At 42.5% G+C, this 14,806-nt stretch overlaps 1 protein-coding gene across 7 annotated transcripts in view; it reads right to left on the reverse strand.

Annotated features, from left to right (window-relative positions):
- Positions 1-2,986: 2,986 nt before the first annotated feature.
- RBM47 (RNA binding motif protein 47) overlaps positions 2,987-14,806 on the reverse strand; it is a 209,288-nt gene continuing 197,468 nt past the window's right edge. For all 7 annotated transcript variants that reach the window (XM_054486415.1, XM_054486423.2, XM_054486422.2 and 4 more), the window contains 2 exons: positions 11,970-12,181; positions 2,987-5,807 (listed from right to left, as the gene is read on the reverse strand). In XM_054486415.1, coding sequence (XP_054342390.1) covers positions 5,568-5,807; positions 11,970-12,181 — 452 coding nt within the window. In that variant the 3' untranslated portion in view covers positions 2,987-5,567. The remainder of the gene's footprint in view (positions 5,808-11,969; positions 12,182-14,806) is intronic.

Genomic DNA, 14,806 nt, shown 5'->3' on the forward strand with positions numbered 1-14,806 from the left:
GATTCTCCTGCCTCAGCCTCCTGAGTAGCAGGGATTACAGGTGCACACCACCATGCCCAGCTAATTTTTTGTATTTTTAGTAAAGACGGGGTTTCACCATGATGGCCAAGCTGGTTTTGAATTCCTGACCTCAAGTGACCCACCAGCCTCAGCCTCCCAAAGTGCTAGGATTACAGGCGTGAGCTACCACGCCTGGCCAACTCATCTCATTTTTATAATAATCTTATGAGGTCTGGATTATTATCCCTATTTTACCAGTTAAGAAACTGGTGCTCAGAAAGGTAAGGCATCTTCTTCAAAGTCTCATGACTTGCAAGTAGCAAAGCTGGGGTTTCACCCCTAGGCATTCCAACCACAAACCCAGCCTATTTTAGTAGGCCATGGCACTTGCTCTTACAGGTAAGCATTTGGGTAATCACATTTGTCCCCTAAGTTTATTGGCATGAAGAGTTAGAAACAGGAATGCTGGGTACTAATAAGTGAAAAGAGGAGACAGGAGAAAAGGCTGTATCCAGTCCAATAACTTAGACCTTGGAATTGAAGTAAAACATTTTGTGGATGTCCCCTGAGTCTCTTTCTATATTTAAACCTAATCCTCCCTTTGACCTTGGGGATTCAGAAATGGTGAATGTGTCCAGGAAAAGGTAGGATAAGGTGAGAACATCTGTGTCATCCTACCCAGTAGTTTTGTAAAAAGCTGAAGATGGATTTTGTTTTTAGGATCATGGTGTCAAAACGTTATTTCATCAAAACAGCCATGCCAAAATGTCACACTTCCTATGACTTAAAAAATCAAATCCAAGGCAGGGCGCAGTGGCTCAGCCTGTAATCCCAGCACTTTGGGAGGCTGAGGTGGGCAGATCACGAGGTCAGGAGATCGAGACCATCTTGGCTAACATGATGAAACCCCGTCCCTACTAAAAATAGAAGAAGTTAGCCGGACGTGGTGGCGGGCGCTTGTAGTCCCAGCTACTCCGGAGGCTGAAGCAGGAGAATGGTGTGAACCCGGGAGGCAGAGCTTGCAGTGAGCTGAGATCGCGCCACTGCACTCCAGTCTGGGCTACAGAGCCAGACTCCGTCTCAAAAAAAAAAAAAAAAAAATCAAATCCAAACAAAACAAAACAAAAAACTCAAATACAAAGCCTCAGTGCCCAGAAGGCTTTACAATAAAGAAATCATATAAAAATTGAATATACAAGAAAAATCAGATGATGTTTTCTAACTCTTCTTTCAATTAAGTTCTTTGCATGTTGTCATGACAGACATTTTTGGAATAAAAAAAATGGGGCATTTAGAACCTGGGACAAGGAGTCTTGAGCATAGACTTTTTTTTTTTTTTTTTTTTTCTTTTATGACAAGGTCTCACTCTGTCACCCAGGCTGGCGTGCAGTGGCGCGATATCGGCTCACTGCAACCACTGCCCTCCTGGGTTCAACTGATTCTCCCGCCTCAGCCTCCTGAGTAGCTGGGACTACAGGTGCCACCACCATGCCCAGCCAATTTTTATATTTTTAGTAGAGATGGGGTTTCACCATGTTGGTCTTGAACTCCTGACCTCAAGTGATCCACCTGCCTTGGCCTCCCAAAATGCTGGGATTACAGGCAGCAGCCACTGCGCTTGGCCTTTTGTATAGATTTGAGTCCTATTACCAGCTGTGTGATCTTGACCAGTCACATATCTTTATCTGTCCTGCCTGTTTCACTGAGTTCTTGTGAGGTCCGTCTGAGGCTATGGAAGCCTAACAGCCCAGTGAATCACATGATCATAGTCATTATCCTCATGTGACACGCTGTTGGCCTCCTCATTTTGATTGTTAATTCTTTTTCTAAAGAGATCAATCTAACCTGAATATGATCCTGCAACTTGAAGACCTTTTGTACTTATTTCCTAGAACAAGAAGATCAGTAGCTCTTGTTGCCCCTAAAAACACTGCCTAATAAGCTGTCATCTTGGGAAGTTTCCTGGTCTGTTCTGCCTCTAAAAAGGCCTTTATCCATTTAAGAGGAAGCAGGAAGTCAGAATTCCAAGAAATGCAGGTTGGGAGGCCATAGTCCAGGTTCAAATCTAAGAAGGTAAAATTCTTAATCACTGGCAAATCCAAGTGGAACTTTATTCTATTGACAATCCACCACCTTCCCTCCTGTCATCTGATTGGCTTTGATGATAGATACTGTCTGAAGTTAGTGATGATCTCTAGAGAAAAGGAAAGTGTCCTGTTAACCTCGCATGCACTGTGAAAAGGAGAAACAAGAAGGTTTTGGTTTCAAATGCAATGACCAACATCAAGGTCATCCCAGCACTTTCATGAGACCATCAAAAAACTCAATGTACATCAACTCTCTCCATTTAAAATTCTGCGTGTAAAGCCTTTGGGATTATAAATAAACTTTGGCACTGAGGGTGGTGACAGGCTTTGTCACATCCTATTCCAATCCAGATTTGAGTATTATTTCAGTGTTCAATCTCCTGCCACTTGAGCCAAAGTTTGAGGATACTCAGAATTCACAATTCAGCTATGTAACCCATCTTTTTTTTTTCAGATGGAGTTTTGCTGTTGTTGCCCAGGCTGGAGTGCAAAGGCATGATCTCGACTCACTGTAACCTCCGCCTCCTGGGTTCAAGCAATTCTCCTACCTCAGCCTCCCGCGTAGCTGGGACTACAGGCACCCACCACTATGCCTGGCTAATTTTGTTTGTATTTTTAGTAGAGCTGGGGTTTCACCATGTTGGCCAGACGGTCTCGAACTCCTGACCTCAGGTGATCTGTCCGCCTTGGCCTCCCAAAGCGCTGGGATTACAGGAGTGAGCCACCGCACCTGGCCGATGTAACCCATCTTCAATGGTAGTCCCAAGACAAACACATGACCGTAACTTGCTGATTTCTCCAACGGAAAATATCGAATTAGCCAATCCTTTCTATGCTGTAAGGGTTTTCCTAATTTTTTTAGAAAAAATAAATCAGTATAAAGAAAACACAATTTAAAATAAGGTCTTGCGATTGCTTTAAAGAAAGCTTTATTTACTACATACATCCTAAGAATGTACTGTAAATGGAGCAAGATCTAAATAAAAGCTTTTCAAATATAAAGCAGCTAAAGTTAACTAAACCACTAGCAATGTTTGAAAACAGAACTCTAAAACTTTTTTTTTTACATTTATATAGTTTGTTCTTAACACTAAAAAAAAAAAAAGTTCACATTTCAAGTTATAAACTTACCTCAGTAGTGTACGTGAAATGGTTTTGAAACAATAGGAGCAGATAAGTCCCAGATGGGAGGCTCACTGATACTTAATTGGCCATGTCACCAACGTTTGTTTTTAAGGGAGTTTGGTGGTTGCCATGTTAAGGTATCATTTTTTTTTTTTTTTCTTTCTTTCTTTCTTTTCTTTCTTCCTCTTCCTCTTCTTCTTTTTTGCAAATAATTTACAGGCATATGTAAAATACAGTAAGAATACTGGGTCACAGTTTCATGCAGTGAAACTCTGTGACAATCCTTCTCTAGAAAGAGAGTACTTTTTTCACACAGTCAGGGGATGAGGATCTGATCCGAATTACATTTTGTTGAGTCACTCATTCCCACAGATTTGAGCTTGAATGCAGCTTGTGGGGTACATCATCAGGAACATTGCACAATTACTTTATGTCATTTAAAAGAATGATGGAAAGGAATGTTAGGGGTGCTTAAAGGCCTCAGTAGGCACTCAATAATTTTATAGAATAGTTAAATAAATATTGCTTACACATAAAAACTCATCTCATTTCAAGATGAGGGGGAAAAAGGCATTTGGGAATCTCTTAATTTAAAACAAAACAAAAGTACTTGCTAAGGGCATGATCCTCTTATGAATCCACAAGAATTCAGCCATCAACAAAAATCCCGTGAGTGGAAAGATTGTATGGATCTCTAACATGACATAAAAACGCAACTGCGTACTTGCTACCTTATTGCACACCTCACTTCCTTGATTGAGCCTTTAAAAAACAATTCCAAGTTGATATTTTTTTTAAAAAGTAGATGACAATCTTAACATTTTACTGTATTTTACATTCACTCTGCTAAACAAAAGCCTTTAAACAGGCACAAAACACTGCAACAATACATTAACTTCCTAATGAAACAAACCTTTTTAATAACATTGAAATAAAATGGTTTCATTTTGCATTAAACTACATACCATGAACTTCTGCAACATAAAAGGACTAAAAACAAGCATTAGAAGATATTTACAAACTATCTTTAAACTTCTACAGGTTTCTCCTCCTCCTAGATGTGCACACCCCAATCCAGTTCACCCATCAAGTGCACAGCAAAGGAAGAGAGGCCCATTTAATAAACATAATGTTTCCAACACCCTTGAGGACCACAGACAGTTTTGCATGAAACATGGTAAGGCAACTAGAAGCGTAACTTTCTGCTGACAAGAGTCTCTGGAGGTCTTGTCTATGATAACGTACATTCTTTGTCCCTACAAACTCACACTTCAAAAATGAATAAAAGCATTAGAAACGGCATTAAAGTTTTACATTGGGCAATTAAATAGCTATGCAAAGGTGTCTTATGCAACTCGATTAAAACCTTGTGCTTACTCTGCTACTGAAAACAGCACACGTAGAAGATAATACTTCCCCAACCAAACCAAACCAAAACAAAAAACAACGAAACAACAAACCCCAACAAAAACCCAGGAAGAAGTATAAAAGCCACCAGCTCCTCTATCAGAGCTATTCATCAGTCCCAGGCTTGCCAAACATTGCGGTGGGATTGGGAATCTGGGGAGGAGGGGACAGGGTGAGAGATGGGGGAGCAGGGGCATGTTTAAGGCTAAGGCACATGGAGAATGAGCCCCGGTTAACCGTGGCAAAGGAGAGCTTTCCAGTGTTTGGACTCAGAAATGTGGCAAGTCTTTTCAATGTTGGCTTAAGGAGAGATCCAGTGTTTAATTTCTTTTAAAAAATAGTACCGCCATGATGATACATGGTAACACCATCAACCCTTAATGCCAGCAGAAATGCAGAGGTTTTACTCATTTTAAAATTGCACTTTCCAGTATAATCTTTAAAATAATGTTTTATGTAGTATTTTTAAGCACTACTGTTTGTATCTTTAAATATTGTATATATTTTTCAAAATAGTTCCCTAGCTGCTCAAGTGTGCTTTTTTAATATATAGTTGATATATTATTGAAGGTACTACAAAATAGAAATCTCTGGAGTGCAGAAGTTAAGAAAATAACCTTCATACTGAAAATATATCCTTAAAAAAACAACAACAACAACAAAAACCTCTATACAAATGTAGTACAGCATACAAATTTTTAAAAGATGGTATGAAGGCACGAACCATTGCAAGTCTTTTGGAAATGTATGAATGTAGGCATGCTAAGTTGAAAATAGTCTTAAAAAACTAGTGAAAACTTCATGTATATAAAATATTTCAGAAATAAATCTGCTAACATTCTTCACTTTCAGGTTGCATGTGCGAATCCAACATGTTCCTTCTTCATAAATAGTCAAGCGTTCCTTCAGTGGTGTTTGTGTGGTCTGTCTTCGTGCTGGTCACCAGCCTCAGTATGTCTGGTAGACGTCGGGGATGGGGACCTGAATGGCAGCAGCAGGGAAGGCCTGAGGTATGTAGCCTGCGTATCCTCCATACACGGCAGCCGCGGCTGCCGCGTTCTTCTGTAGTGTGGCGATCGTGGCTGTGGCTGGAGCAGCAAATGGCACGTAACTGGCCCCGTAGATCCCGGCAGTGGGAATTCTCTGAACGTTTGGAGCCACTGTGTATACTGGAGTTATTGGGCGGCCCTGAGGAGAAGAGACAAAAAGGAACCTTCCTGAACACGTGTATGTACCCATTATCCATTCATTCAACAAGCGTCTCCCAGAAGATGGGAATACGAAGACACGAAAGCAAGGGAGAGGAAGGCAGAGGGGCGGGCAAATAGCAATGATTGTAAGGAAGTGGGATAAGACCCACTGAAGAGGTAAGGTGGAGCTGCATCCTCAAACTCAGTGATGCCACCTTGTGAAAGTGAGAGGCCTGGAAGGCTGAGGGAAAGGTGAAATACAGTTGCCCCTCAGTATCCTCACAGGGGATTGGCTCTAGGACCTCGGTGGATACCAAAATCCTCAGATGCTCAAGTACCTGAGATAAAATGGCGTATTGGCATTTAACCTATGCATATCCTCCTGTATACTGTAAAAAAATTTTTTTCTTAGAGACAAGGTCTCACTATGTTGCCCAGGGCTGGTCTTGAACTCCTGGCCTCAAGCAATCCTCCTGTCTCAGCCTCCCAAAGTCTTGGGACCCATATACTTTAAAAATAATCTCTAGATCACTTATAATACCTAATATGATGCAAATGCTATGTAAATAGTTGTTATATTGTATTTTGACATTTGTATTTTTTTATTGTTGTATTGTTATTTTCTATTGTCTTTATTTTTTCAAGCCACGGTTGGTTGAATCCAGATGCAGAACCTGCGGATAAGGAGGACCTTCTCTGTACTGTATTCCAGAATCTTCTACTTACCATTCCACTCAATCAGTCTATGCCCCAGAGTGAGCTAGAGAAGGCAGCGGAGAATCTACCATCCACACAATTGATTTCACAGTGATTAAAAATCAGTATTTTTCCTTAAACATGGCCTCTAGATACATGCCAGCTGCCTCAACTCACACTTAACTGATGGAATATGATCTGTCTCAAAGACAGAGAGAGGAACAGACTGTGTCAACTTAGAGAAACAAAATATACTGATCTCCAAAGGGACAGCTTCTTGAGCTGTGACCTTAAAAAATTGTGACCATACACAATTTTCAGCCAATGGGATGGTTTCCATCATCTCCCACCTAAGAGATGACACCATTAACGTATACAAATTGTTGTAGAAGCTTAGAGAAAGAACCAACTAACGGGGAAGTTGGAGAAAACGTCTCAGCAGCGGGGATATTTGAGCTGGGTTTTGAAGGATAAGGAGCAGTTTCCAAATGAGGAAGAAGTGGGGAAGGACAAGCTAAGTAAAGCTGCCTGAACTGTTGACGGCCACCACTGGCTCTAGAAAAGCCCCTGCTACTTCCTTCTGTCTACTTGAAAGTGCAACGTAAGATGTTTTCAGAACAAACAGGAGTACGAATGGGAAGACTGTGGTTCGGTATTTCCCAAATTGTTTGCCATGGAACTAGTTCTGTGAGATGCTTCATTGAAAAGAGATTTTGAATAAAATAAAACAGTCATTTAACAGAATATTTGGTGCACCTCGTGAGCCGTAGAATGCCTTGTAGCAGATGCTGGTATGGTCTCCCTATATGTTAATACATCTCCAAAATAAACAATTCAGCATATATGAAATGGCGTATTAAAATAATTATTTCTTCCTGGATTTTTATAAAGGAATTAGCTCTAATTTCTGTTACAAAATTCGCAAATCAGAGTTCCAAAACTGTGCTCAAAGGAACTTAGGAACTTCTAGCCTAAGATTACTTTTTAAAACTATACTCAAATAGTAATTATAATTTATAATAATTTTAACTTATAATTATAATGATAATTATAACAATTAATAACACAGAGGCTGGGTGAGGTGGCTCATGCCTGTAATCCTAGCACTTTGGGAGACTGAGGTAGGAGGATGGCTTGAGGCCAGGAGTTCGAGACCAGCCTGGGCAACATGGCGAAACCTTGTCCCTGCAAAAGATAACAAAACTTAACCAGGCATGGCGGTGCGTACTCCTGTAGTTCCAGCTACTCAAGAGGCTGAGGCGCGAGGATGACCTGAGCCTGGGAATTCAAGGCTGCAGTGAGCCGGGATCGCACCACTGCACTCCAGCCTGGGCAATGGAAGTGAGACCTTGTCTCAAACAAAAAAAAACACAACACAACAAAACAAACCCCCAGACTCAGGCACTATTCTAAGTGCCTTATTTGTATGACAGTATTGAATCATCACAGCCACCAGTAGAGTTGGTACTATGATTATATGGAGTTGTGTGGAAGTGTTAAATGACCTGCACAAAGTGACACAGCTTTTAAGCAATGCAATGTGTGACTCTGGAGCCTGCACTTTTAGCCCTACGTTAACTTGCTTCTTACAACACTAAACAATGAGTGTCTCATCAGTGACATTTTACAACCAGGGAGAGGAGCTCCAGAACTGGAAAGACTGTGGTTCACAGCAAGACACAAGCCATCTTTTCCACATGTGTGGACGTAGGTTTAATAACCAGTGCAAAAAGGGAGAGGAAATGGCAGGGAAGGCAACAATGTGAGAGAGACCTTTCCGTGTGCTACAGGCTGGCCCGACATCTGGGTTCAGGCTGCCCACTCCAACACCAAGTTTTGCACATAGACGTGCATTGGCTTATGGCCTGGAATCAAGAGTAGGTCCCCAAACCCATGGCTTCTCTTTTCATTCATGTGATGTCCCTTTTGTGATGGCATTCACCACACTATAAGGACAAAGCATGCAGAGATCAGGCATCTGATCTCCCAATCCCAATTCTACTCCTGGCCAGCAATTCTGTCTCCTTGCTAGGCCTTAATTTTCTTATCTGTAAAATGAGAATATACGGGGAAGCACTTGGCTTTGCTTTCCATGGTTTCAGTTACCCGTGGTCAACTGAAGTCTGAAAATATTCAACTGAAAATTTCAGAAATAAACAATTCATAAGTTTTAAATTGTGCACCCTTCTGAGTAGCTCCATGAAATCTCATGTCATCCCTCTCCGTCCTGCCTGGGACACCAATCATCCCTTTGTCCAGGAAAACGACACTGTTTGTGCTCCATGCCCATGTCACTTAGTAGCCATCTGGGTTATCAGATTGACCGTCAAGGAACCCTTATTTTACTTAATATCGGCCCCAAAGTGCAAGAGCAGTGATGCTGGCAATTTGGATATGCCAACGAAGAGCACTAAAGGCCTCCCTGTAAGTGAAAAGGGGAAAGTTCTCTACTTAATAAGGAAAGAAAAAAATTCTATGCTGAGGTTGCTAAGATCTACAGTAAGAAAGAAATTTTCTATCTGTGAAATTGTGAAGAAGGAAAAAAAAATTCGTGCATAGTATATTATTAGTTTGGTAATATCTGTGTTTCAGGCATCCACTGGGGGCCTTGGAATGTATCTCCCATGGATAAGGGGGGACCAGTATACAACTGCATTAATACAGCATCATCAAAGAGCAGGAATAAAGAAAAATGCAATGATGGTAGTGGGAGAAACATTTACCCATCTTTAAAAAGTGCCTCTAGCAGGAGAATCGCTTGAACCCTGGAGGCGGAAGTTGCAGTGAGCTGAGATCCCACCACTGCACTCCAGCTTGGGTGACACAGTGAGACTCCGTCTCAAAAAAAAAAAAAGTGCCTCTAATTCAGGTGAAGAGTCCCTGCAGTCTTCCCTCCTGCCAAAGAGGAGCAGTTATCCTTGCTCTAACTATACCAAGAGGTGTTGTTAAATTGGCTAAACAGGAACACCCCTGAGCACCTACAAGGTAGGGGAGGATGATCAAAGGTAGGGGAGGATAAGCAAAGACTGCAAATAAGAACCCTGATGGTGGCTGGGCGTGGTGGCTCATGCCTGTAATCCCAGCACTTTGGGAGGCTGAGGAGGGCGGATCATGAAGTCAGGAGATCAAGACCATTCTGGCTAAGAGATGAAACCCCGTCTCCACTAAAAAAATACAAAAAATTAGCCAGGCATGGTGGCACGTGCCTGTAGTCCTAGCTACTCAGGAGGCTGAGGCCGGAGAATCGCCTGAACCCGGGAAGCGGAGGTTGCCGTAAGCAGAGATCGCGCCACTACACTCCAGCCTGGGCGACAGAGTGAGACACCGTCGCAAAAAAAAAAAAAAAAAAAAAAAGACAAAAACAAACAAACAAAAAACCCTGATGGCAACAGCCAGTGCGGACTGATAGGAGACAGAAATAGTCAGAACATGATTATGGTGCCTGGAATTTGGACCTGATCAGAACTCACAGTGCACATCAAAGACAAGTGTTCATGAATTTCTTAGTAAAGGAGAATTAGAAATTATTATCAGAATTCCACTAAGTACTGCTGCTAAGTTATTGTAAATATTTACCGTCAGTCCATAAGTATTATAACTACACTTAGTTGTTATTCTACAGTGTCATTTACAACCAATTCCTCTTTTTGTCTTTCAGAGATCCCAAGTTAAAGAATACTTAATGACATACCGAAAGATAAATAAGCTTCAATTAGTCTGTCCTGTCTGAATAACGCAGTCAAGACTAGCGTTCAGAGCGAGCAAAAGCAAGTAAACAGCATCCTACTGTGGAGGGTCACAGGCCTGGCTCTGTTTCAGAATCGTTGAGGAGCTGTGCAAAATATCAATTCTAGGACCCCAGCCCAGTTTGACTGAATTGGAATCTTCAGGGATTAGAGTCTAAGAATCTTTGTTTTTTAAAAAATGTAGGCGATGGCTCATGCCTGTAATCCCAGCACTTTGGGAGGTTGAGGTGGGAGGATCGCTTGAGCCCAGGAGTTCAATACCAGCTTGGGCAACATAGCAAGACTTTGTCCCTACAAATAAAAAAGTTAGCCGGGCACGGTGTTGCGTGTCTGTGGTCCCAACTACTTGGGAGGCTGAGGTGGGAGGATTGCTTGCACCAGGGAGGTCGATGTTGCAGTTAGCCATGCACTCCAGCCTGGGTGACAGAGTGAGACTGTCTCAAAAAAATCAAAAATCAAAAATCAAAAAAGGTGGCCTGGATAATTCTTTTTCAATCGGATAAGGGATCTTGGGCCTGAGTACTTGTGATTGGTATTCACGATTCACTGCCTCACAGAGAACAGCTTTAACAAGATTTTCTTCTGTTAAATGGATGTCCTCCCTATGTCCTATGAGGTGAAGATACAAAGAAACAAGACACAGTCTTTGGTCTGTAGGAGCTTCATTTTCCTTGGGAGATAGAACACATTGGCAGCCATAGGCCAAGTAATGATGTAGTAATGAGGAGTACAAGAGAGAAAATTTCTCTAGGAGGTGGATGGGGAAGATTCTATGGAAGAGATGAGAATAAAGAAACCAGGATACACTATGAACAAAGGTGGGGAAGGAGGCCAACATGATAAGATGGGTTTGGGAAGAGATAGGGGAACAGTGGGAGATACGGTTGGAGGAGAGGATTATGGGCATATTTTGTAAATTTTTTTTTGAGACAGGGTCTCACTCTGTTGCCCAGGCTGGAGTGCAGTGGTACAATCACAGATCACTGCAGCCTTGACCTCAAGGCTGGTCAAGTGGTCCTCCTGCTTCAGCCTCCCCAGTAGCTGGGACTACAGGCATATGCCACCGTGCCAGGCTAATTAAAAAAAAAAAAATTTGTAGAGACAGTGTCTCACCATGTTGCCCAGGCTGGTCCTGAACTCCTGGCCTCAAGTGATCCTCCCATCTTGGCCTCCCTATGTGCTGGGATTACAGGCATGAGCCACTGTACCCAGCATAAAATTTTACATATCTATACAGATGTTCTTTCTCTCTCTCTCTCTTTACACACACACACACACACACACACACACACACACACATACACTGGGGGTTAACATTTTTTAAAAAAATCTTCATTGAGCTGCAGTTTGAAATGTGAAAATGTGAAATCACTCCCTGGACTTTGTGTGTCAGCTCTTTAACAATATGAGCTAACAATTATCCAGTGCTATTTTTAAAAAATATATGCACAATATTATGACACTGTGAAAAATTACACCTCATTTTTACATATTGATTCCCACCCTTAATACAATGATATTAATTATTAGGGTAGTACAGTTAATTAAAATTTTTTTTTTCTGTCATGCTTCAAGTTCAAAATGCTTTGTGTCACCCAACCGCATAGCTGTAACAGACAGCCAGGCACACAGTAAATTCTCAGTGCTGAATACTAAATGAATCCGTGTTAAAGAGCGGCTTCACACACAAATGACAATGACTGCCATAAGAACTCTACCTGGAAAGGTGGTGGCGTCGACACAGTGGGAATGACGGCGGCTGCGGCGGCAGCGGCCGCGGCTGCGGCGGCAGCAGCACTGGCTGGGTCTGGCTGCACAGCAATGGGGCTGATCATGTGCTCCACTGTGTGGATTTTGCCATCTTCAATCATTTTAGGGGCTGGAGCTGCTGGAAACATGGAATACTGCGCCCCAATGGCAGGGATGGCTACTGTAAGAGAAGCAAGAAGGAAAAACGGGTCAATCACGTTCAGTCGCTGAGGGGGGTCCAGCACTTGCTCTAAGATATTTTTATTTTTATTTTTTTAAAAACTTTTCTTTTTTTTGAGACAGGGTCTCACTCTGTGGCCCAGGCTGGAATGCAGTGGTGCGATCAAGGCTCACTGCAGCCTCAATCTCTTGGCCTCAAGCGATCCTCCCACCTCAGCCTCCTGAGTAGCTGAGACTACAGGTACAGGCCACCTTGCCCAGCTTTTTGTTGTTGTTGCTGTTGTAGAGACAGGGTTTCGCCACGTCGCCCAGGCTGGTCTTGAACTCCTGAGCTCAAGCGATCCAACTGCCTTGGCCTCCCAAAGTGCTGGGATTACAGGTGTGAGCCACCATGCCCAGCCTAAGATATTTTTTAAAACCACGTTTAGAGATCCTGGGCCTCTCCATGCTCACTATTGTTCTCTCAGTACAAGCCATGTACCCAGATGCCTGCTCCCCAAGAGGAAGGGATGGGCGGTGGCAGGTAACTCCCCCTGCCTGTCGTGGAAGAGATCCCTAGAGTCAGGCTTTTGCATCCATATTTTCTACTATTTCTACAGAAAAATCACAGTTTGAATCTTATTCTTGATGTCCTACTGAGCAAGAAAGGGCCTCTGACCATGGGAAAACAGGCTTAGACGAAGAAGTGAGATCAGAGGCTTGAAGCCTACTGCCTGAGAGAGTTGGGCCCACCTGTTCCTTCCTACACACCTCACTCATCACCAGCCGCACTGCCTTCTTTTCACTTTCACCACTATTTAAGAAACAGGTGCTGTTGAGGGTTTCATTGTGAGAACTCAGACCTGTGTACATCCTCCCCACCCTGTATTTCAGATTTCAACATTACCGATTCAAGGAAAAACACATGGTAAAAAAAATAGCACATTCCCCAATTTCCTCATGTCCACTCAAAGTAGTGAAGCTGTGGAGTGATTGGCTTTTAGTAGGTCCTCCCAATTCAAAGAATTTCTGCAAGTAAAGTCCAAAATTATGATTTCAACCAGAGATTCAAACAGATAGCAGCTATTGAATGTCAAGGTACAGTAAGAAGAGATCAAAAGGAAAAGATATCAGCCCTGGTGTGTGAGTGTGTGTCTGTGGGGGGGGGGGGGTGTATGTGTGTGTTTATGTGTGTTGAAAGGATAAGCAAAAATATGAAATGTGTACACAAAGAATCTTTCTATTTCTGGTTTTCTCCAACTGTAGGTACATTTATTCTAAATAGGACAGACTCAATCAAAGGTAATGAGACAAATGATTGTAAGCTAAACAATGGTACAGCCATTCGACAAAATATACCTAAAACCTTAATCAAATCTTTTACCTGCCTTTCCAACCATATCTTCCACTGGTCTTGTGCCCAGACACTTCACCACCACCCTGGTGCCTCTCCTAAAATACAATGTTCTCATTTTCTGGATGATCAGAAATAGACGCCAATGGATGGGGCCCAGAGAGGGTTGTGAGTTTAAGCTACAAGGGGTTGTATGAAGTAAATGAATTGTTCTGGCTATCAGCCCACAGGAATTTCTACCTCAGGCTCCAGGACACAACTTTACATAGTTAAAGATTATTTAACAGTTCTTTTCTCTTGTTAAACCTTAAGCTACTGTAACTTGCCAAAAGGAGTTCCCTTCTCAACAAGTAGAAGCGACGACTCCCATATCCAGGCTCTGTTTTATTAAGTTACAGAGCTGTAGGATCAGTTTTACTTTGCCCACAGTGCCAGTGACATTTAAAAGGCAATCTAGTCTAAGGTGTCACTTAACTGCAGAAATTGCAGAATTCTTACACAGGCAAAAAAAAAAAAAAATCATTACTAGAATTATCAAAAGAAAGTTCAATTGGGGAAATGCTTTTTAACCCTATGAGGCCAATGTGTACCTATGTCCCAAATGCACAGATTCCTTGATTCTATTTTAGCTAAGGAAAGAAGTGTACAATCTCAACCAGAAGAAAATCAGAGTAGCCGGGCTCCAAACAGTTCTTCAACCTCCTCCTGCTGAAGCCAGGAGGGGGTCTGGAGGAGGGTCACGCCAATTACCCACGGACTGAGCTTTCCATGTGTTTGGATGCTTCTGCAGGGTGCTACGTGAGTTTGTGCTAGACTCACACAATGGAGTTAATGTTTTTTGCAGGTTCGGATTAGAAGACCAGCCTCACATTAGATGGCCACGGGCACTAACGACATTAATAAACAGGTTTGTAGGGCCTGGAGGTGAAAGCTAAATTCAGGGTCCCTGGCTTGAAATACTTGAGTATCCCTACTCCCAATCTACTGATCCAATTAGAGGAGGAAATGAGTGCTGGAAATGAGAAACCAGGGAATTAGCTGCAAAAATTTTCACTAAAGGCCAGGTGCAGTGGCTCATGCCTGTAATCCCAGCACTTTGGGAGGCTGAGGCGGGTGGCTCACTTGAGGTCAGGAGTTTGAGAACAGCCTGGGCAATGTGGTGAAACACCATCTCTACTAAATATACAAAAATTAGCCGGGCATGGTGGTGCGTGCCTGCAGTTCCAGCTATTCAGGAGGCTGAGGCAGGAGAATCGCTTAACCCGGGAGGTGGAGGTTGCAGTGTGCCGAAAT

The sequence above is a fragment of the Pongo pygmaeus genome, chromosome 3 (assembly GCF_028885625.2).
Source record: "Pongo pygmaeus isolate AG05252 chromosome 3, NHGRI_mPonPyg2-v2.0_pri, whole genome shotgun sequence".
NCBI lineage: Eukaryota > Metazoa > Chordata > Mammalia > Primates > Hominidae > Pongo > Pongo pygmaeus.